Source organism: Bombina bombina, chromosome 8, assembly GCF_027579735.1.
Source record: "Bombina bombina isolate aBomBom1 chromosome 8, aBomBom1.pri, whole genome shotgun sequence".
NCBI lineage: Eukaryota > Metazoa > Chordata > Amphibia > Anura > Bombinatoridae > Bombina > Bombina bombina.
Genome location: NC_069506.1, coordinates 19,582,002 through 19,606,794, shown reverse-complemented (window position 1 = coordinate 19,606,794; position 24,793 = coordinate 19,582,002). Strand labels below are relative to the sequence as shown.

The 24,793-nt window shown below is 40.9% G+C and overlaps 1 protein-coding gene across 2 annotated transcripts in view; it reads left to right on the top strand.

Annotated features, from left to right (window-relative positions):
• Positions 1-24,793, top strand: part of KMT2B (lysine methyltransferase 2B) — a 559,096-nt gene that overhangs the window by 219,299 nt on the left and 315,004 nt on the right. For both annotated transcript variants that reach the window (XM_053690169.1, XM_053690168.1), the window contains exons 11-16: positions 13,103-13,216; positions 13,472-13,618; positions 13,906-14,001; positions 14,688-14,805; positions 14,892-15,005; positions 15,093-15,277. In XM_053690169.1, the coding sequence (XP_053546144.1) occupies positions 13,103-13,216; positions 13,472-13,618; positions 13,906-14,001; positions 14,688-14,805; positions 14,892-15,005; positions 15,093-15,277 (774 nt within the window). The remainder of the gene's footprint in view (positions 1-13,102; positions 13,217-13,471; positions 13,619-13,905; positions 14,002-14,687; positions 14,806-14,891; positions 15,006-15,092; positions 15,278-24,793) is intronic.

Below are 24,793 nucleotides of genomic sequence, written 5' to 3'. Positions count from 1 at the left end.
AGCCTCCTGAAAGAATTACAGCTCATTCTACTAGAGCGGTAGCTTCCACATGGGCTTTTAAACATGAGGCCTCTGTTGAACAGATTTGTAAGGCGGCGACTTGGTCTTCGCTTCATACTTTTTCTAAATTCTACAAATTTGATACCTTTGCTTCCTCGGAGGCTATTTTTGGGGGAGAGGTCTTACAGGCAGTGGTGCCTTCCGTTTAAGTGCCTGCCTTGTCCCTCCCTTCATCCGTGTCCTAAAGCTTTGGTATTGGTATCCCACAAGTAATGGATGAATCCGTGGACTGGATACACCTTACAAGAGAAAACAAAATTTATGCTTACCTGATAAATTTCTTTCTCTTGTGGTGTATCCAGTCCACGGCCCGCCCTGTCACTTTAAGGCAGGTGTTTTTTATTTTTAAACTACAGTCACCACTGCACCCTATAGTTTCTCCTTTTTCTTACTTGTCTTCGTTCGAATTACTGGAGGTGGGGGTTAGGGGAGGAGCTATATAGACAGCTCTGCTGTGGGTGTCCTCTTGCAGCTTCCTGTTGGGAAGGTGAATATCCCACAAGTAATGGATGAATCCGTGGACTGGATACACCACAAGAGAGAAATTTATCAGGTAAGCATAAATTTTGTTTTTTCCATTTTCACTTCAGCTGAATGACTGGAGGTTATGGGTAAGGGAAGTGACATATATAGCAGCTTTGCTGTGGTCCTCTTTGCCTCCTCCTGCTGGCCAGGAGTGATATTTACACTAGTAATTGATGATCCCGTGGACTTACCATATCTTAGGAAATAAATTTATCAGGTAAGCAGAAATAATGTTTCTTTTTAATTACATGAGGAGCCCACGGATCATCTTAATTACTATTGGGGAATACCACCGCAAAGCTGTTAAATATCACCTCCCTTCCCTCCCAACCCAGTCATTCTCTTTGCCTACGTTAAGTGCAAGGAGGTGGTAAAGTAGGTGTTGGAAAAGATTCTTCAATCAAGAGTTTATTTTTAAAAGTAGTCCATATCAGTCTCTTCAGTAGAGCAGTGGTGGCTTTAGAGCAATGGGAACTTGTGGGACATAATTCTCACTGCGCCTCCCATATATTGATGCTACCCTAATCCTGAAAACCTGAGGGATACTTACTCAGGACTTTTTTTATTTCACAGGTCCATGTGAGGGAGAGGACCTCTCAAACCTGGGAACTGCCTTGCTGTCAGGCATAACATGAGGTAAGTGCTGGCTTTCTTTCTGGTGGATAAAAAGACTCAAAAAAAAGGTTGGGCACTTTATTATTAAATGGGACAGACCTCACTATTAACAAATCATAGATTCCCCTAGGAGCTTAGGGAACATTTTAGACCGCTTAGAAGCAGGCACTGGGTCTGGCTCTAATAATGGCTGTGGTTCCACATCTCCCGGCGGTTCTATGACTTTAATAACCGACCGGGAGATTCATTATGTACATGCCCACGATGGGAGGTGCTCCAGGAAGTGGCTAGTGATTACGCACGCTTTTTCTTTCACTCGGCTTCATTGCCGGAAGGCTTCTACACATCTCTAATCCATAGCTGCGTGTTATATCCGGAGACAGACTGTGCGACTGAAATACAAGTTGCGGGTAGATACGGCTCCTGCACAGAGGAGGTAGGCACCTCAACAAGAGTTGCTGAGGTGGAGAGGTGTTTGCAAGTTTATTTTCTTTCATGTAATTAGCAAGAGTCCATGAGCTAGTGACGTATGGGATATACATTCCTACCAGGAGGGGCAAAGTTTCCCAAACCTCAAAATGCCTATAAATACACCCCTCACCACACCCACAAATCAGTTTTACAAACTTTGCCTCCCATGGAGGTGGTGAAGTAAGTTTGTGCTAGATTCTACGTTGATATGCGATTCGCAGCAGGCTGGAGCCCGGTTTTCCTCTCAGTGTGCAGTGAATGTCAGAGGGATGTGAAGAGAGTATTGCCTATTTGAATTCAATGGTCTCCTTCTACGGAATCTATTTCATAGGTTCTCTGTTATCGGTCGTAGAGATTCATCTCTTACCTCCCTTTTCATATACTCTTATATACCATTACCTCTACTGATTCTCGTTTCAGTACTGGTTTGGCTTTCTACTACATGTAGATGAGTGTCCTGGGGTAAGTAAGCCTTATTTTTTGTGACACTCTAAGCTATGGTTGGGCACTTTTATATAAAGTTCTAAATATGTGTTTGAAATAAGGAATATTGATCATCCTGAATCAAGGCAAATAAATGTTTAGACAGTCGGTTTCATTATTTGGGATAATGCATATGAATTAAATCATTTTTTCTTACCTTAAAAATTGACTTTTTTCCCTGTGGGCTGTTAGGCTCGCGGGGGCTGAAAATGCTTCATTTTATTGCGTCATTCTTGGCGCTGACTTTTTTGGCGCAAAAAATTTCTTTGTCATTTCCGGCGTCATACTTGTCGCCGGAAGTTGTTCGTGTTTGCGTCATTTTTTTTTACGTTTTGCGCCAAAAATGTCGGCGTCACCGGATGTGGGCGGCTTTTTTTGGCGCTAAAAAATGTGGGCGTCATTTTTGTCTCCACCTTTTTTCTCACATTATTTAAGTCTCATTTTTCATTTGCTTCTGGTTGCTTAGAGGCTTGTTCATTGGCATTTTTTTTGCCATTCCTGAAACTGCCTTTTAAGGAATTTGATAGATTTTGCTTTATATGTTTTTTCTCTTACATATTGCAAGATGTCTCAGATTGACCCTGGATCAGAAGCTACTTCTGGAAAAATGCTGCCTGATGCTGGTTCCACCAAAGTTAAGTGTATCTGCTGTAAACTTGTGGTAACTGTCCCTCCGGCTGTAGTTTGTCATGAATGTCATGATAAGCTTGCTAATGCAGATAGTATTTCCATTAGTAATATACCATTACCTGTTGCTGTTCCATCAACATCTAATACTCAGGATGTTCCTGTTAATATAAGAGATTTTGTTTCTAAATCTATTAGGAAGGCTATGTCCGTTATTTCTCCTTCCAGTAAACGTAAAAGGTCTTTTAAAACTTCACATTTTTCAGATGAATTTTTAAATGAACATCATCATTCTGATTTGTCTGTTTCTGATGATGATTTTTCTGGTTCTGAGGATTCTGTCTCAGATATTGACACTGATAAATCTTCATATTTATTTAAAATGGAATTTTTTCGTTCTTTACTTAAAGAAGTTTTAATCGCATTAGAGATGGAGGAATCTAGTCCTCTTGATACTAAATCTACTAAGCGTTTAAATTCGGTTTTTAAACCTCCTACAGTTATTCCGGAAGTTTTTCCTGTCCCTGATGCTATTTCTGAAGTAATTTCTAGGGAATGGAATAATCTGGGTAATTCATTTACTCCTTCTAAAAGGTTTAATAAATTGTATCCTGTGCCATCTGACAGATTAGAGTTTTGGAACAAGATCCCTAAAGTTGATGGGGCTATCTCTACTCTCGCTAAACGTACTACTATTCCTACGGCAGATAGTACTTCCTTTAAGGATCCTTTAGATAGGAAAATTGATTCCTTTCTAAGGAAAGCTTATTTATGTTCAGGTAATCTTCTTAGGCCTGCTATTTCTTTGGCTGATGTTGCGGCAGCTTCCACTTTTTGTTTGGAGGCTTTGGCACAACAAGTGTCAGATCATAATACTCCTAGCATTGTTAAACTTCTTCAACATGCTAATAAATTTATTTGTGATGCCATCTTTGATATCATTAGAGTTGATGTCAGGTATATGTCTTTAGCTATTTTAGCTAGAAGAGCTTTATGGCTTAAAACTTGGAATGCAGATATGTCTTCTAAGTCAACTTTGCTTTCCCTTTCTTTCCAAGGTAATACATTGTTTGGTTCCCAGTTGGATTCTATTATTTCAACTGTTACTGGGGGGAAAGGAACTTTACCTCAGGATAAAAAATCTAAAGGTAAATATAGGGCTGCTAATCGTTTTCGTTCCTTTCGTCACAATAAGGAACAGAAGCCTGATCCTTCCCCTAAAGGAACAGTTTCTGTTTGGAAACCATCTCCAGTCTGGAATAAATCCAAGCCTTTTAGAAAGCAAAAGCCAGCTCCCAAGTCCACATGAAGGTGCGGCCCTCATTCCAGCACAGCTGGTAGGGGGCAGATTACGATTTTTCAAAGAAATTTGTATCAATTCGATTCACAGTCTTTGGATTCAGAACATTGTTTCACAAGGGTACAGAATAGGTTTCAAGGTAAGGCCTCCTGCAAGAAGATTTTTTCTTTCTCGCATTCCAATAAATCCAGTGAAGGCTCAAGCATTTCTGAAATGTGTTTCAGATCTAGAGTTGGCTGGAGTAATTGTGCCAGTTCCAGTTCTGGAACAGGGTCTGGGGTTTTACTCCAATCTATTCATTGTACCAAAGAAGGAGAATTCCTTCAGACCAGTTCTGGATTTAAAAATATTGAATCGTTATGTAAGGATACCGACATTCAAAATGGTAACTATAAGGACTATTCTGCCTTTTGTTCAGCAAGGGCATTATATGTCCACAATAGATTTACAGGATGCATATCTGCATATTCCGATTCATCCAGATCACTATCAGTTTCTGAGATTCTCTTTTCTAGACAAGCATTACCAATTTGTGGCTCTGCCGTTCGGCCTAGCAACAGCTCCAAGGATTTTTTCAAAGGTTCTCGGTGCCCTGCTATCTGTAATCAGAGAACAGGGTGTTGTGGTATTTCCTTATTTGGACGATATCTTGGTACTTGCTCAGTCTTCACATTTAGCAGAATTTCATACGAATCGACTTGTGTCATTTCTTCAAGAACATGGTTGGAGGATCAATTTACCAGAGAGTTCATTGATTCCTCAGACACGGGTAACCTTTTTAGGTTTCCAAATAGATTCAGTGTCCATGACTTTGTCTCTGACGGACAAGAGACGTCTGAAATTGGTTTCAGCTTGTCGAAACCTTCAGTCTCAATCATTCCCTTCGGTAGCCTTATGCATGGAAATTCTAGGTCTTATGACTGCTGCATCAGACGCGATCCCCTTTGCTCGTTTTCACATGCGACCTCTTCAGCTTTGTATGCTGAACCAGTGGTGCAGGGATTATACAAAGATATCTCAATTAATATCTTTAAATCCGATTGTACGACACTCTCTGACGTGGTGGACAGATCACCATCGTTTAGTTCAAGGTGCTTCTTTTGTTCTTCCAACCTGGACTGTGATCTCAACAGATGCGAGTCTGACAGGTTGGGGAGCTGTATGGGGGTCTCTGACAGCGCAGGGGGTTTGGGAATCTCAGGAGGCGAGATTACCCATCAACATTTTGGAACTCAGTGCGATTTTCAGAGCTCTTCAGTCGTGGCCTCTTCTGAAGAGAGAATCGTTCATTTGTTTTCAGACGGACAATGTCACAACCGTGGCATATGTCAATCATCAAGGGGGGACTCACAGTCCTCTGGCTATGAAAGAAGTATCTCGGATACTTGCTTGGGCGGAATCCAGCTCCTGTTTAATTTCTGCGGTTCACATCCCAGGTGTGGACAATTGGGAAGCGGATTATCTCAGTCGCCAGACGTTACATCCGGGCGAATGGTCTCTTCACCCAGAGGTGTTTCTTCAGATTGTTCAAATCTGGGGTCTTCCAGAAATAGATCTGATGGCTTCTCATCTAAACAAGAAACTTCCCAGGTATCTGTCCAGATCCAGGGATCCTCAGGCGGAGGCAGTGGATGCATTGTCACTTCCTTGGAAGTATCATCCTGCCTATATCTTTCCGCCTTTGGTTCTTCTTCCAAGAGTGATCTCCAAGATTCTAAAAGAGCGTTCGTTTGTTCTGCTGGTGGCTCCAGCATGGCCTCACAGGTTTTGGTATGCGGATCTTGTTCGGATGGCTACTTGCCAACCTTGGACTCTTCCGTTAAGACCAGACCTTCTATCTCAAGGTCCTTTTTTCCATCAGGATCTCAAATCATTAAATTTGAAGGTATGGAGATTGAACGCTTGAGTCTCAGTCATAGAGGTTTCTCTGACTCCGTAATTAATACTATGTTACAGGCTCGTAAATCTGTGTCTAGGAAGATATATTATCGAGTCTGGAAGACTTACATTTCTTGGTGCTCTTCTCATCAATTTTCCTGGCATTCTTTTAGAATTCCTAGAATTTTACAATTTCTTCAGGATGGTCTGGATAAAGGTTTGTCTGCAAGTTCTTTGAAAGGACAAATTTCTGCTCTTTCTGTGTTGTTTCACAGAAAGATTGCTAATCTTCCTGATATTCATTGTTTTGTACAGGCTTTGGTTCGTATCAAACCTGTCATTAAGTCAATCTCTCCTCCTTGGAGTTTGAATTTGGTTCTGGGGGCTTTACAAGCTCCTCCGTTTGAACCTATGCATTCTCTGGACATTAAATTACTTTCTTGGAAAGTTCTGTTCCTTTTGGCCATCTCTTCTGCTAGAAGAGTTTCAGAGTTATCTGTTATTTCTTGTGAATCTCCTTTTCTGATTTTTCATCAGGTTAAGGCGGTGTTGCAGACTTCATTTAAAGTTTTACCTAAAGTTGTGAACTCTAACAACATTAGTAGAGAAATTATGGTTCCTTCATTGTGTCCTAATCCTAAGAATTCTAAGGAAAGATCGTTGCATTCTTTGGATGTAGTTAGAGCTTTGAAATATTATGTTGAAGCTACTAAAGATTTCCGAAAGACTTGTAGTCTATTTGTTATCTTTTCCGGTTCCAGGAAAGGTCAGAAGGCCTCTGCCATTTCTTTGGCATCTTGGTTAAAATCTTTGATTCATCATGCTTATGTCGAGTCGGGTAAAACTCCGCCTCAAAGGATTACAGCTCATTCTACTAGGTCAGTTTCTACTTCCTGGGCGTTTAGGAATGAAGCTTCGGTTGATCAGATTTGCAAAGCAGCCACTTGGTCTTCTTTGCATACTTTTACTAAATTCTACCATTTTGATGTGTTTTCTTCTTCTGAAGCAGTTTTTGGTAGAAAAGTACTTCAGGCAGCTGTTTCAGTTTGATTCTTCTGCTTATAATTTCAGTTTTTTTCATTATAAGATTAAAACTTTATTTTGGGGTGTGGATTATTTTTTCAGCGGAATTGGCTGTCTTTATTTTATCCCTCCCTCTCTAGTGACTCTTGCGTGGAAGTTCCACATCTTGGGTATTTATTATCCCATACGTCACTAACTCATGGACTCTTGCTAATTACATGAAAGAAAACATAATTTATGTAAGAACTTACCTGATAAATTCATTTCTTTCATATTAGCAAGAGTCCATGAGGCCCACCCTTTTTTGTGGTGGTTATGATTTTTTTGTATAAAGCACAATTATTCCAATTCCTTATTTTTTATGCTTTCGCACTTTTTTCTTATCACCCCACTTCTTGGCTATTCGTTAAACTGATTTGTGGGTGTGGTGAGGGGTGTATTTATAGGCATTTTGAGGTTTGGGAAACTTTGCCCCTCCTGGTAGGAATGTATATCCCATACGTCACTAGCTCATGGACTCTTGCTAATATGAAAGAAATGAATTTATCAGGTAAGTTCTTACATAAATTATGTTTTAGCGTATTAAGCCATTTTATATTATATTTGCTTAAACGGAATAAAAAGTTGCTGTTTATTATTTAAAGGGACAGTAACGCTTTTATGTTTTTTGTATTTTAATAATAAAATGTAATCCTTTTATATCTAATTGTTTAATTGTGTGTTAGAATGGATCAAGAGGCCTCACAAAGTGTCATTTGCTCTCTGTTTTGATGCCAATGTGGAACCACCAATCCCTTTCTGTTCCTCGTATTTAGAGAACTTTAAGTTATAGGGAGGGATAATTTTTTCAGAGCCAACATTTTCTAAAGGGGATGCTGTTCAGGAATCTTATGACAATGTTCAATATATGCCGCAGCTTTCTCCCCAAGCGTCCCAAATGTTACCTCCCGCACATGCAGTGCCCTGCGCTACCCCTCTAGCTCCCGCTGGAGTTACTTTAAAAGACATTGCTTCTCTCATGTCTTCTGCTGTTTCAGATGCGTTGTCTGCTTTCCCAATGTTGCAGGGAAAGCATAAGAGGAAAATCAGACATTTAGTAAGCGAGGTTTCTGATGCATTTGTTGCTATTTCAGATGTCCCCTCACAGAAACCTGAGGAGGAGGATAACTTAGTAGCATCTGAAGGTGAAATTTCAGATTCTGACAATGAAATTCCTCTTGCTGATACTGAATTTGTATCCTTCAGGTTTAAGCTGGAACACCTCCGTCTGTTACTTAAGGAGGTTTTAGCTACTCTGGACGACAGCGACTCCACGGTCGTTGTTAATAGCAAGAAATCCAGTAAGCTGAACAAATGTTTTGAGGTACCTTCCTCGATAGAGGTTTTTCCAGTACTAGACCGAGCTTCTGAGATCATTGCTATTCCTATTTTAAAAAAGATGTTTCCCATAGCCGACTCGGTTAAGGAGGCTTGGCAAACAGTCCCCAAGGTGGAAGGAGCTGTTTCCACCTTAGCTAAGAGAACTACTATACCCATAGAGGATAGTTTTTGCTTTTAAAGATCCTATGGACAAAAAAATTAGAGGGGTTACTCAAAAAGATGTATGTACACCAGGGCTTACAATGGGTGCCTGCTGTGTGCATTGCTACCGTCACTAGTGCGGCGGCATATTGGTTTGCTGAGTTGTCAGATGCTATTAGGACAGAAACTCCCCTGGATGAAATCCAGGATAGGATAAAAGATCTTAAATTGGCTATTTCCTTTATTACGGATGCTTCCCTTCAAGTTATCAAACTGAGAGCCATGATTTGAAGTTTCTCTGTTATAGCTCGCAGAGGCTTATGATTAAAACTTTGGTCTGCGGATGTATCCTCTAAGTCCTAAGCTTTTAGCGATTCCTTACAAGGGAAAGACCTTGTTTGGACCTGGCTTGACGGAAATAATCTCTGATATTACGGGAGGTAAGGGTCACCTTCTCCCTCAGGTCAAAAGAAACAAGCAAAAGGGACGACAATTTTCGTTCCTTTCGAAATTTCAAGGGAAATACTTCCTCTTCCGCCTCCAAGCAGGAACAGTCTAAACCTTCATGGAGACCCAATCAGTCTTGGAATAAGGGAAAACAATCCAAGGAGCCTGCTATTGAATCAAAGTCAGCATGAAGGGTCTGCCCCCAATCCGGGACCGGATTTTGTAGGGGGCAGACTTTCCTTCGCTCAAGCTTGGGTTTGAGATGTGCAGGATCCCTGGGCAGTAGAAATAGTGTCCCAGGGATACAAACTAGAGTTCAGAAGTTTTCCTCCCAGAGGCAGGTTCCTACTTTCAAGATTATCTGTAGACCAGACAAAGAGAGGCGTTCTTACACTGTGTAAGAGACCTCTCCGATCTGGGAGTGATAGTTCCTGTTCAGATTCAGGAATGGGGTCTGGGATTTTATTCCAATCTGTTCGTGGTTCCCAAAAAAGAGGGAACCTTCAGGCCTATTTTAGATCTCAAGAGTCTAAACAAATTCCTCAGAGTACCGTCCTTCAAGATGGATACTATTTGTTCCATTCTCCCTCTGGTCCAAGAGGGTCAATTTATAACTGTGGATTTAAAGGACACATACTTGCATGTTCCCATTCACAGGGACCATCACAAATTTCTAAGGTTTGCTTCTCTTGACAAACTATTCCAATTCGTGGCTCTGCCCTTCGGTCTTGCCACAGCTCCCAGGATTTTCTCAAAGGTTCTGGGTTCGCTGTTGGCGGTAATTCGGTTGCATTGCAGTGGTGCCCTACCTGGACGACATCCTAGTCCAAGCGCTATCCTTACAACAAGCAAGATGCCACACGGAAATGTTGTTATCCTTCCTGTAATCTCATGGATGGAAGGTAGATTTGGAAAAGAGTTCCTTAGTCCCAAAGACAAGGGTAACTTTCTTGGGAACCATAATAGATTCTGTCAATGAAGACTTTTCTGACAGAAGTCAGGAAATCAAAGATCTTCATTACTTGTCTAGCTCTTCAATCCACTCCTCGGCCATCAGTGGCTCAGTGCATGGAGGTAATCGGACTGATGGTGGCAGCAATGGACATCATCCGTTTTGCTCGGTTCCACCTCAGACCTCTGCAGTTAAACATGCTCAGGCAATGGAACGGAGATTATGCGGACTTGTCTCCTCGAATACTACTGGAACAGGAAACAAGGGATTCTCTTCAATGGTGGTTGTCTCTGGATCATCTCTCCCAGGGAACCTGCTTTCGCAGACCATCTTGGGTGATTGTGACAACAGACGCCAGCCTTCTAGGATGGGGGAGCAGTCTGGGGCTCCCTAAAGGCTCAGGGACTTTGGACTCAGTCAGTCTGTTCTGCCTATAAACATTCTGGAGCTGAGAGCGATCTTCAATGCTCTTCTGGCCTGGCCTCAGTTAGCCTCGGTCCAGTTTATCAGGTTCCAGTCGGACATCATAACTTCACTGGCTTGCATCAATCATCAGGGAGGAACAAGGAGTTCCTTGGCGATGTCGTAGGTAACCAAAATAATTCAGTGGGCAGAAGCCCACTCTTGCTGTCTGTCGGCGATCCACATCCCAGGGGTGGACAACTGGGAGGCGAATTTCCTTAACAGGCAGTCTTTTCATCCGGGGGAGTGGGAACTCCATCCGGAGGTGTTTTCCAGTCTGAGTCTCAAATGGGATCAGCCGCAATTGGATCTCATGGCATCTCGGCAGAATGCCAAGCTTCCGAGGTACGGGTCGAGGTCCAGGGACCCTCAGGCGGTTCTGATAGACGCCCTGGCGGTACCTTGGACCTTCAGGCTAGCATACCTATTTCCTCAGTTTGCTTCCTTGGTCATTGCTCGAATTAAGCAGGAGAGGGCCTCGGTGATCCTCATTGCACCGGCTTGGCCTTGCAGGATTTGGTATGCAGATCTGATGCACGTCATCTCTACCACCTTGGAGACTTCCGTTGAGGAAGGACCTAGTTCAAGGGACCTTCCTTCACCCAAATCTAGTTTCTCTCAAGCTGACTGCTTGGAGATTGAACGCTTAATTTTATCCAAGCGGGGCCTTTCAGAATTGGTCATAGAGACCATGATTCAGGCTTGTAAACCTGTAACTAGAAAGATTTACCATAAGATATGGCGTAAATATCTCTATTGGTGTGAGTCCAAGGGCTACACCTGGAGTAGAGTTAGGATTCCTAGAATTTTGTCCTTTCTCCAAGAGGGTTTGGAGAAAGGATTATCGACAAGTTCCCTAAAGGGTCAGATTTCTGCCTTATCTATTTTGTTACACAAACGTCTGACAGATGTTCCAGATGTACAATCTTTTTGTCAGGCCTTGGTCAAGATCAGGCCTGTGTTCAAATCCGTTACTCCTCCATGGAGTCTTAATTTGGTTCTTAAAGTTCTTCAAGGGGCTCCGTTTGAGCCTGTGCATTCATTAGATATTAAGTTGTTATCCTGGAAAGTTTTATTTCTTGTTGCTATTTCTTCTGCTCGCAGAGTGTCAGAGCTCTCGGCTTTGCAGTACGAGTCTCCTTACCTTATTTTTCATTCAGATAAGGTAGTTTTACGTACTAAATTAGGATTTCTACCTAAAGTTGTTTCTGATCAGAACCAGGAGATTGTTGTTCCTTCCTTGTGTCCTAATCCTTCTTCACAGAAGGAACGGCTTCTACACAATATGGACGTGGTTCGTGCCTTAAAATTTTACCTGCAGACGACTAAGGATTTTCGTCAGTCTTCTGCTTTGTTTGTGGTTTTCTCAGGAAAACGTAAGGGACAAAGCGCTACGGCTACTTCTTTCTTTTTGGCTGAAGAGTATCATACGTTTTGCATATAAAACTGCTAGACAGCAGCCTCCAGAGAGTGTTACGGCTCATTCCACGAGGGCTGTTGCTTCCTCATGGGCATGCAAAAATGAAGCTTCTGTGGAACATATTTGCAAGGCTGCAACTTGGTCCTCTCTTCACACTTTTTCAAAATTTTACAAATTTGACACTTTTGCCCCAGCTGAGGCCGCTTTTGGGAGAAAGGTTCTTCAAGCAGTGGTGCCTTCCGTTTAGGTTCCCTGTCTTGTCCCTCCCGTATCATCTGTGTACTCTAGCTTTTATATTGATTCCCAATAGTAATTGAGATGATCCGTGGACTCATCGTGTCTTTAAAAAGAAAATTTATGCTTACCTGATAAATTTATTTCTTTTTTGACACGATGAGTCCACGGCCCGCCCTGTTTTATAGACAGGTTTCTTATAAACTTCAGACACCTCTGCACCTTGTTACTTCCTTTCTCTCCTTTACTTCAGTCGAATGACTAGGTTGGGAGGGAAGGGAGGTGATAGATATTTAACAGCTTTGCTGTGGTGCTCTTTGTCGCCTCCTGCAGGGCAGGAGTGGTATTCCCCAATAGTAATTAAGATGATCCGTGGACTCATCGTGTCAAAAAAGAAATACATTTATCAGGTAAGCATACATTTTCTTTTTATAGGCATTTGAGGTTTAGGAAACTTTTTGCCCCCTCCTGGTAGGAATGTGTATCCTATACGTCACTAGCTCATGGACTCTTGCCATTATGAAATTAATTTATCATGTAAGTTCTTACATAAATTGTTTTCTCGCAATAAGTTTCCAATAAATTGTTATATTAGCTGAAGAGTGTGAAATTAATTGTAAATTGTTCCTTTTTAGGTTTATTTTTTAATATAAACTAGCTGGTTTTGCTCTTTGAAACAACAAACCATTAAAATGGTTTGAGCTTGCAGGGATATGAAGTATTCTTACATATATATTATATTAACCCCCACTGGATGTGTAGTTTACACAGATTTTACATAGCGAGTATTTAAGTATTGAAATGTTCAGTATAGGTGGGGTAAACAGGCAAAAGCAATTATTTAAAAGGACAAAATAAAGCTAAATAAGTTATAATTCCATCTGGTAAAATAGTTGGGAACACATTAAAGAGGAGAAATTGTTACAGTACACTGTCCCTTTAAATAGCACAGGTAAATCTTGTGACAATGTGAGCCATTGCAGTTATTCATGTTTAGCACATTTTCTTCAGTTTTCTGTCTCTGTACTAGTCTCTTTCCTACCATTCCTATAGGAGAGAACATAAGTTTTACTTTGCATTGTAGGAGGATTGCGATTTGCAGAACGTGTGGTTAATGGGTGGACTCAGCATATTGACATCTGTTCCTGTGTCGCCAGAACTCATGTGTCTGTTGTGTGCCAGCCGAGGGCATCATGAGGTACTGCGGGGACAACATAAATATTTATAGCGCAATATTGGGAAACCAGCTACACAAATTTTATGTATGTTTTTGTTTGATTTGTTTTTAAGTCATGGTAGCAATTGAAATTGAGGTTTATATATAAAATACGTTTGGAGCCATGGCGCCTTGACTAACTGGTAATACAGTATGTGACGCCTCTAATGTTGGTCATGAGGAAGAGAAATGGGAATTTCCTGTACTCTGTCCCTGATGTTTCTTGTTGGTTTTCAGCTTCTGTACTGCCAGGTTTGCTGTGAACCGTTTCATTCCTTCTGCCTTGAAGAATCTGAGAGGCCGCTGCCTGAGCAGGAAGACGCGTGGTGCTGTCGTCGCTGCAAGTTTTGTTATGTTTGTGGGCGCAAAGGAAAGACCAAAAAGGTGACTACAATCCCCCGATGTAAAGCAGATCTAGAGCTCTTTCTTTCAACTCATCAGGTTTTCATTGTATCCCTGCTTAAAGGGACATTATACAAGCATATTTTAATATGGAACATTTAAAAAAAAAAAAAAAGCTGTTGATTGGTAGGTCAGGCTAGTGCAGAAGAGCATACTTCCCAGTAATCAGTCGGTCATTAACTGGAATTTAAATTAGAGGTATATTTTTAAATTGGGGACTTTATTTGGACTAACTTGCATTGTATGTTTTTTTGTTTTCTCAACATTAGCCTTTACTTGAATGTGAGCTCTGCCAGACAAACTATCATGTGAATTGCTTGGGACCCAATTATCCAGTGAAACCACCTTGCAGCAAAGATGGATGGGTACGTCTTTAACAAAGTACCCCAAAAAAAGAGATTTGTGTTGCAATTTAGATTATTCCTGGTCACTGATAATCCTTAAATGTATAATGTCCGTACTATTTAAAGGAATGTTATACAGTAAATATGATGTATGTGATGTATTTAAAGCAAATATTAGTCTCAGAATTATATGTAGATGTATTTTTTTACAATTTATATTTGTTTAAATATAAAAAAATACAAGTGTAAAGATTTAATTTATATAAAATGCATTAGTTTCTGTAAAGCAATTGGTGCCACCATTATTGGACTAGTGTTCTGTTTATCTCTGTCTGTGCTGTCTTTTATTGCCTGTTTTTAGATCTGTCCCTAATTTTCCTCAGCAGGAATGATAGATAAGGGTAAATTGAAGTTAAAATATGGCGGTGCCCATTACTTTATGGTACCTCAGTGGAATTTAGAAAACCAACAAATTTTCAGTTAAAATACGGGAAAAGGGGGGCAAAATGAATAGTTAAAATATATTGCAAACACACATAATAAAACATTTTTTTTATTTTGCATTTTGATACGATTTGAACCTGTGTACATTGTGTTCTTTACGGGAATGGTAGTCTGTTTTAGTATACAGTTTCCTATACTTTAATGTATCTTGAACTTCCATTATACAAGAATATGTTAATTGACTTTACGGTTTCATTATTTAGATCTGCTCTGCGTGCATTCGCTGTAAGAGCTGTGGTGCTTCTCTTGGGAAGGATGGTGAAGTGGAGGTGTCTGAAGACGGCAACTTGTGCTCCGAATGCTCCTCATTGTATCAGAAAGGTGAGCCATGTGACTTGTTTATCTTGCCCTTTGACACCCCTCTTGCAGCTGCAAATGACTTTAATTCCTCCTTTTCTTCTGCACAGGACATTTCTGTCCCATCTGTACTCGGTGCTATGAAGAAAATGACTATGAGAGCAAAATGGTGCAGTGTGCAAAGTGCAAGAAATGGGTGCACTCAAGCTGTGAAGAACTGTCTGGTGAGTTTTATAGTCAAGTACATGTTGTATTCTGCCTCTCCACTTCTCATTCATTTAACGGTCTATAACTGTCTGTTTTCCCCACAGATGAAGGTTATGAAATGTTATCTAACTTGCCTGAGAGTATAGTGTACACTTGCCCTTCGTGTTTGGGCAGTAATAGTGCAATATGGAAGGAGGCTATGATCTCTGAACTCACTGCTGGGATTCATGATGTCCTGCAGGGCTTGTTGACCTCCAGTATTGCAGCACCCCTTCTGCAATGTACCCAGGTGAGGCTTATCAAAATATTTATCCTTCTAAAGATGATAGAAAATAAGAAATGTTATTGAGAAGTCTCAAAGTTACCAAATCTACTACACTGGAATCTTACTTCAGGTAAGAAAAAACTTAGTACTTAAAGACTACTGCACTCCAAATAGAATTTCAAAATGACGCTCCTCGTAAAAACAGCTGGGAAAATGATGGTCTTAATTTATTCTATTATTTTTGGAATTGTCCTAAGATCAAACCTACTGTGACACAAAAAAATAGTTACTTGCTTACCAAGATTACAGGGTGCACTATTTCTCTAGACAGTTAACATTGATTTTATTTGACGGGAAAATTAAGCTTTTTTTCTCTTAAGTGTATCCAGTCCACGGATCATCCATTACTTGTGGGATATTCTCCTTCCCAACAGGAAGTTGCAAGAGGATCACCCACAGCAGAGCTGCTATATAGCTCCTCCCCTCACTGCAATATCCAGTCATTCTCTTGCAACTCTCAACTAAGATGGAGGTCGTAAGAGGACTGTGGTGTTTTATACTTAGTTTATTTCTTCAATCAAAAGTTTATTTTTAAATGGTACCGGAGTGTACTGTTTATCTCAGGCAGTATTTAGAAGAAGAATCTGCCTGCGTTTTCTATGGTCTTAGCAGAAGTAACTAAGATCCTTTGCTGTTCTCACATATTCTGAGGAGTTTTATACTTAGTTTATTTCTTCAATCAAAAGTTTATTTTTAAATGGTACCGGAGTGTACTGTTTATCTCAGGCAGTATTTAGAAGAAGAATCTGCCTGCGTTTTCTATGATCTTAGCAGAAGTAACTAAGATCCTTTGCTGTTCTCACATATTCTGAGGAGTGAGGTAACTTCAGAGGGGGAATAGCGTGCAGGTTTTCCTGCAATAAGGTATGTGCAGTTAAAATATTTTTCTAGGGATGGAATTTGCTAGAAAATGCTGCTGATACCGAAGTAATGTAAGTAAAGCCTTAAATGCAGTGATAGCGACTGGTATCAGGCTTATTAATAGAGATACATACTCTTATAAAAGTGTATTTCTTTCATGTAATTAGCTAGTGACGTATGGGATATACATTCCTACCAGGAGGGGCAAAGTTTCCCAAACCTCAAAATGCCTATAAATACACCCCTCACCACACCCACAAATCAGTTTTTACAAACTTTGCCTCCTGTGGAGGTGGTGAAGTAAGTTTGTGCTAGATTCTACGTTGATATGCGCTCCGCAGCAGGTTGGAGCCCGGTTTTCCTCTCAGCGTGCAGTGAATGTCAGAGGGATGTGAAGAGAGTATTGCCTATTTGAATTCAATGATCTCCTTCTACGGGGTCTATTTCATAGGTTCTCTGTTATCGGTCGTAGAGATTCATCTCTTACCTCCCTTTTCAGATCGACAATATACTCTTATATATACCATTACCTCTACTGATTCTCGTCTCAGTACTGGTTTGGCTTTCTACTACATGTAGATGAGTGTCCTGGGGTAAGTAAGTCTTATTTTTGTGACACTCTAAGCTATGGTTGGGCACTTTTATATAAAGTTCTAAATATTTGTGTTTAAACATTTATTTGCCTTGATTCAGGATGTTCAATATTCCTTATTTGAGACAGTCAGTTTCATTATTTGGGATAATGCATTTGAATAATCAATTTTTTTCTCCAACATAGGTGTGTCCGGTCCACGGCGTCATCCTTACTTGTGGGATATTCTCCTCCCCAACAGGAAATGGCAAAGAGCCCAGCAAAGCTGGTCACATGATCCCTCCTAGGCTCCGCCTACCCCAGTCATTCTCTTTGCCGTTGTACAGGCAACATCTCCACGGAGATGGCTTAGAGTTTTTTAGTGTTTAACTGTAGTTTTTATTATTCAATCAAGAGTTTGTTATTTTAAAATAGTGCTGGTATGTACTATTTACTCTGAAACAGAAAAGAGATGAAGATTTCTGTTTGTATGAGGAAAATGATTTTAGCAACCGTTACTAAAATCCATGGCTGTTCCACACAGGACTGTTGAGAGGAATTAACTTCAGTTGGGGGAACAATGAGCAGTCTTTTGCTGCTTGAGGTATGACACATTCTAACAAGACGATGTAATGCTGGAAGCTGTCATTTTCCCTATGGGATCCGGTAAGCCATTTTTATTCACACAGTAAATAAGGGCTTCACAAGGGCTTATTAAGACTGTAGACATTTTCTGGGCTAAATCGATCATATTTACACATATTTAGCCTTGAGGAATCATTTAATCTGGGTATTTTTTGTAAAAGAATATCGGCAGGCACTGTTTTAGACACTTTATTCTATTGGGGCTTTCCCTAATCATAGTCAGAGCCTCATTTTCGCGCCGGTATGGCGCACTTGTTTTTGAGAACAGCATGACATGCAGCTGCATGTGTGTGGAGCTCTGATACATAGAAAAGTCTTTCTGAAGGCATTATTTGGTATCGTATTCCCCTTTGGGCTTGGTTGGGTCTCAGCAAAGCAGATTCCAGGGACTGTAAAGGGGTTAAATATAAAAACGGCTCCGGTTCCGTTATTTTAAGGGTTAAAGCTTCCAAATTTGGTGTGCAATACTTTTAAGGCTTTAAGACACTGTGGTGAAATTTTGGTGAATTTTGAACAATTCCTTCATACTTTTTCGCAATTGCAGTAATAAAGTGTGTTCAGTTTAAAATTTAAAGTGACAGTAACGGTTTTATTTTAAAACGTTTTTTGTGCTTTGTTATCAAGTTTATGCCTGTTTAACATGTCTGAACTATGCATTGTCCCTGTCACTACAGCCGCGTGTTTCTGGTGCGATGAGCTAGAAAAGGCGATTATTAGTAATTCTTCTTCTTATGAGGAGATTATGGACAGAATTCGTGCTCTTAAATTGGCTGATTCTTTCACCCTAGACGCCACCTTGCAATTGGCTAGGTTAGCGGCGAAAAATTCTGGGTTTGCTATTGTGGCGCGCAGAGCGCTTTGGTTAAAATCTTGGTCAGCGGATGCGTCTTCCAAGAACAAATTGTTTGACATTCCTTTCAAGGGGAAAACACTGTTTGGCCCTGACTTGAAAGAGTTTATCTCTGATATCACTGGGGGTAAGGGCCACGCCCTTCCTCAGAATAGGTCTTTCAAGGCCAAAAATAAACCTAATTTTCGTCCCTTTCGCAGAAACGGACCAGCCCCAAGTGCTACGTCCTCTAAGCAGGAGGGTAATACTTCTCAAGCCAATCCAGCCTGGAGACCAAGGCAAGGCTGGAACAAAGGAAAGCAGGTCAAGAAACCTGCCACTGCTCCCAAGACAGCATGAGATGCGGGCCCCCGATCCGGGACCGGATTTGGTGGGGGGCAGACTCTCTCTCTTCACTCAGGCTTGGGCAAGAGATGTTCTGGATCCTTGGGCGCTAGAAATAGTCTTCCAAGGTTATCTTCTGGAAGTGATTCATCCTGTTCCATTAAAAGAACGAGGGATGGGGTTCTACTCCAATCTGTTCGTAGTTCCCAAAAAAGAGGGAACGTTCAGACCAATCTTAGATCTCAAGATCCTAAACAAGTTTCTCAAGGTTCCATCGTCCAAAATGGAAACCATTCGAACAATCCTTCCATCAAGAAAGGTCAATTCTTGACCACGGTGGATTTAAAGGATGCGTATCTACATATTCCTGTCCACAAGGAACATCATCGGTTCCTAAGGTTCGCATTCCTGGACAAGCATTACCAGTTCGTGGCGCTTCCTTTCGGATTAGCCACTGTTCCAAGGATTTTCACAAAGGTACTAGGGTCCCTTCTGGCGGTGCTAAGACCAAGGGGCATTGCTGTAGTACCTTACTTGGACGACATTCTTATTCAAGCGTCGTCCCTTCCTCAAGCAAAGGCTCACACGGACATAGTCCTGGCCTTTCTCAGATCTCACGGATGGTAAGTGAACGTGGAAAAGAGTTCTCTATCTCCGTCGACAAGAGTTCCCTTCTTGGGAACAATAATAGACTCCTTAGAAATGAGGATTTTTCTGACAGAGACCAGAAAAACAAAACTTCTAAACTCTTGTCGGATACTTCCTTCCGTTCCTCTTCCTTCCATAGCACAGTGCATGGAAGTGATAGGTTTGATGGTAGCGGCAATGGACATAGTTCCTTTTGCGCGCATTCATCTAAGACCATTTCAATTGTGTATGCTCAGTCAGTGGAATGGGGACTATACAGACTTGTCTCCGAAGATACAAGTTAATCAGAGGACCAGAGACTCACTCCGTTGGTGGCTGTCCCTGGACAACCTGTCGCTAGGGGTGACCTCCCGCAGACCAGAGTGGGTCATTGTCACGACCGACGCCAGTCTGATGGGCTGGGGCGCGGTCTGGGGATCCCTGAAAGCTCAGGGTCTTTGGTCTCGGGAAGAATCTCTTCTACCGATAAATATTCTGGAACTGAGAGCGATATTCAATGCTCTCAAGGCTTGGCCTCAGCTAGCGAGGGCCAAGTTCATACGGTTTCAATCAGACAACATGACGACTGTTGCGTACATCAACCATCAGGGGGGAACAAGGAGTTCCCTGGCGATGGAAGAAGTGACCAAAATCATTCAATGGGCGGAGACTCGCTCCTGCCGCCTGTCTGCAATCCACATCCCAGGAGTGGAAACTTGGGAAGCGGATTTTCTGATTCGTCAGACATTGCATCCGGGGGTGTGGGAACTCCATCCGGAAATCTTTGCCCAAATCACTCAACTGTGGGGCATTCCAGACATGGATCTGATGGCCTCTCGTCAGAACTTCAAGGTTCCTTGCTACGGGTCCAGATCCAGGGATCCCAAGGCGACTCTAGTAGATGCACTAGTAGCACCTTGGACTTTCAACCTAGCTTATGTATTCCCGCCGTTTCCTCTCATCCCCAGGCTGGTAGCCAGGATCAATCAGGAGAGGGCGTAGGGGATCTTGATAGCTCCTGCGTAACCACGCAGGACTTGGTAGGCAGATCTGGTGAATATGTCATCGGCTTCACCATGGAAGCTACCTTTGAGACGAGACCTTCTTGTTCAAGGTCCGTTCGAACATCCAAATCTGGTCCTACTCCAGCTGACTGCTTGGAGATTGAACGCTTGATCTTATCAAAGCGAGGGTTCTCAGATTCTGTTATTGATACTCTTGTTCAGGCCAGAAAGCCTGTAACTAGAAAAATTTACCACAAAATATGGAAAAAATATATCTGTTGGTGTGAATCTAAAGGATTCCCTTGGGACAAGGTACAGATTCCTAGGATTCTATCATTTCTTCAAGAAGGATTGGAGAAAGGATTATCTGCAAGTTCCTTGAAGGGACAGATTTCTGCCTTGTCTGTGTTACTTCACAAAGAGCTGGCAGCTGTGCCAGATGTTCAAGCCTTTGTTCAGGCTCTGGTTAGAGTCAAGCCTGTTTACAAACCTTTGACTCCTCCTTGGAGTCTCAACTTAGTTCTTTCAGTTCTTCAGGGGGTTCCGTTTGAACCCTTACATTCCGTTGATATTAAGTTATTATCTTGGAAAGTTTTGTTTTTGGCTGCAATTTCTTCCGCTAGAAGAGTTTCAGAATTATCTGCTCTGCAGTGTTCTCCTCCTTATCTGGTGTTCCATGCAGATAAGGTGGTTTTACGTACTAAACCTGGTTTTCTTCCAAAAGTTGTTTCTAACAAAAACATTAACCAGGAGATAGTCGTGCCTTCTTTGGGTCCGAAACCAGTTTCGAAGAAGGAACGTTTGTTGCACAATTTGGATGTTGTTCGCGCTCTAAAGTTCTATTTAGATGCTACAAAGGATTTTAGACAAACATCTTCCTTGTTTGTTGTTTATTCTGGTAACAGGAGAGGTCAAAAAGCAACTTCTACCTCTCTCTCTTTTTGGATTAAAAGCATCATCAGATTGGCTTACGAGACTGCCGGACGGCAGCCTCCTGAAAGAATCACAGCTCATTCCACTAGGGCTGTGGCTTCCACATGGGCCTTCAAGAACGAGGCTTCTATTGATCAGATATGTAGGGCAGCGACTTGGTCTTCACTGCCCACTTTTACCAAATTTTACAAGTTTGATACTTTTGCTTCTTCTGAGGCTATTTTTTGGGAGAAAGGTTTTGCAAGCCGTGGTGCCTTCCATTTAGGTGACCTGATTTGCTCCCTCCCTTCATCCGTGTCCTAAAGCTTTGGTATTGGTTCCCACAAGTAAGGATGACGCCGTGGACCGGACACACCTATGTTGGAGAAAACAGAATTTATGTTTACCTGATAAATTACTTTCTCCAACGGTGTGTCCGGTCCACGGCCCGCCCTGGTTTTTTAATCAGGTCTGATGATTTATTTTCTTTAACTACAGTCACCACGGTATCATATGGTTTCTCCTATGCAAATATTCCTCCTTAACGTCGGTCGAATGACTGGGGTAGGCGGAGCCTAGGAGGGATCATGTGACCAGCTTTGCTGGGCTCTTTGCCATTTCCTGTTGGGGAGGAGAATATCCCACAAGTAAGGATGACGCCGTGGACCGGACACACCGTTGGAGAAAGTAATTTATCAGGTAAACATAAATTCTGTTTTCTTACCTTAAAATTTGACTTTTTTCCCTGTGGGCTGTTTGGCTCGCGGGGGGCTGAAAATGCTTCATTTTATTGCGTCATTTTGGCGCTGACTTTTTTGGCGCAAAAAATTCTTTTTTATTTCCGGCGTCGTTCTTGTCACCGGAAGTTGCGTAATTTTTTGACGTTTTTGCGGCAAAAGTGTCGGCGTTACCGGATGTGGCGTCATTTTTGGCGCTAAAAAATATGGGCGTCATTTTTGTCTCCACATTATTTAAGTCTCATTGTTTATTTGCTTCTGGTTGCTAGAAGCTTGTTCACTGGCATTTTTTCCCATTCCTGAAACTGTCATTTAAGGAATTTGATCAATTTTGCTTTATATGTTGTTTTTTCTATTACATATTGCAAGATGTCTCAGATTGACCCTGAATCAGAAGATACTTCTGGAAAATCGCTGCCTGATGTTGGATCTACCAAAGTTAAGTGTATTTGCTGTAAACTTGTGGTATCTGTTCCTCCAGCTGTTTGTAATGAATGTCATGACAAACTTGTTAATGCAGATAATATTTCCTTTAGTAATGTTACATTACCTGTTGTTGTTCCATCAACATCTAATACTCAGAGTGTTCCTGTTAACATAAGAGATTTTGTTTCTAAATCCATTAAGAAGGCTATGTCTGTTATTCCTCCTTCTAGTAAGCGTAAAAGGTCTTTTAAAACTTCTCATTTTTCAGATAAATTTTTAAATGAACATCATCATTCTGATAATGTTTCCTCTGGTTCAGAGGATTCAGTTTCAGAGGTTGATGCTGATAAATCTTCATATTCAAAATGGAATTTATTCGTTCTTTACTTAAAGAAGTCTTAATTGCATTAGAGATAGAGGACTCTGGTCCTCTTGATACTAAATCTAAATGTTTAAATAAGGTTTTTAAATCTCCTGTAGTTATTCCAGAAGTTTTTCCTGTTCCTGATGCTATTTCTGAAGTAATTTCCAGGGAATGGAATAATTTGGGTAATTCTTTCACTCCTTCTAAACGTTTTAAGCAATTATATCCTGTGCCATCTGACAGATTAGAGTTTTGGGCCAAAATCCCTAAGGTTGATGGGGCTATCTCGACTCTTGCTAAACGTACTACTATTCCTACGGCAGATAGTACTTCCTTTAAGGATCCTTTAGATAGGAAAATTGAATCCTTCCTAAGAAAAGCTTACTTATGTTCAGGTAATCTTCTTAGACCTGCTATATCTTTAGCGGATGTTGCTGCAGCTTCAACTTTTTGGTTGGAAGATTTAGCCCAACAAGTAACAGATCATAATTCTCATAGCATTGTTAATCTTCTTCAACATGCTAATAATTTTATTTGTGATGCCATCTTTGATATCATTAGGGTTGATGTCAGGTATATGTCTCTAGCTACTTTAGCTAGAAGAGCTTTATGGCTTAAAACTTGGAATGCTGATATGTCTTCTAAGTCAACTTTGCTTTCCCTTTCTTTCCAGGGTAATAAATTATTTGGTTCACAGTTGGATTCTATTATTTCAACTGTTACTGGGGGGAAAGGAACTTTCTTTCATGTAATTAGCAAGAGTCCATGAGCTAGTGACGTATGGGATATACATTCCTACCAGGAGGGGCAAAGTTTCCCAAACCTCAAAATGCCTATAAATACACCCCTCACCACACCCACAAATCAGTTTTACAAACTTTGCCTCCTGTGGAGGTGGTGAAGTAAGTTTGTGCTAGATTCTACGTTGATATGCGCTCTGCAACCGGTTGGAGCCCGGTTTTCCTCTCAGCATGCAGTGAATGTCAGAGGGATGTGAAGAGAGTATTGCCTATTTGAATTCAATGATCTCCTTCTACGGGGTCTATTTCATAGGTTCTCTGTTATCGGTCGTAGAGATTCATCTCTTACCTCCCTTTTCAGATCGACGATATACTCTTATATATACCATTACCTCTACTGATTCTCGTTTCAGTACTGGTTTGGCTTTCTACTACATGTAGATGAGTGTCCTGGGGTAAGTAAGTCTTATTTTCTGTGACACTCTAAGCTATGGTTGGGCACTTTTATATAAAGTTCTAAATATATGTGTTTAAACATTTATTTGCTTTGATTCAGGATGTTTAACGTTCCTTATTTCAGACAGTCAGTTTCATATTTGGGATAATGCATATGAATAAATCAATTTTTTCTTACCTTAAAATTTGACTTTTTTCCTGTGGGCTGTTAGGCTCGCGGGGGCTGAAAATTCTTCATTTTATTGCGTCATTCTTGGCGCGGACTTTCTTGGCGCAAAAATTTTCTTGTCATACGTGTCGCCGGAAGTTGCGTAATTTTTTTGACGTTTTTGCTCCAAAAAATGTCGGTGTTACCGGATGTGGCACCATTTTTGGCGCCAAAAATATTTAGGCGCCAAATAATGTGGGCGGCTTTTTTGGCGCTAAAAATTTGAGCGTCATTGTTGTCTCCACAATATTTAAGTCTCATTATTTATTGCTTCTGGTTGCTAGAAGCTTGTTCATTGGCTTTTTTTCCCATTCCTGAAACTGTCATTTAAGGAATTTGATCTTTTTTGCTTTATATGTTGTTTTTTCTATTACATATTGCAAGATGTCTCAGATTGACCCTGAATCAAAAGCCACTTCTGGAAAAACGCTTAACTGAGTTTCAGTTCTACCAAAGCTAAGTTCATTTATTTTAAATGTTATAAATGTTTATCTTAAGCTATGGTTTGTAATAAGTTGTTATGATATAATTTTACATGCAGAATCCATTAGTGTTTATGCTTTATATATTTCCATTCTTACATCTTATGTACAAGAAATATTTAGAAGATTTATATGAAATATTTTTCTGATTCTATTTTAAAGGCTTTGTCTGACTTCGTGCCTTCTAATAAAATTTTTAGGTCTTTTTCACTTCTTTTTTAATTATTGAAGTTTCAAATGACCAACAACATACTGATTTATCCTTCTCTGAAG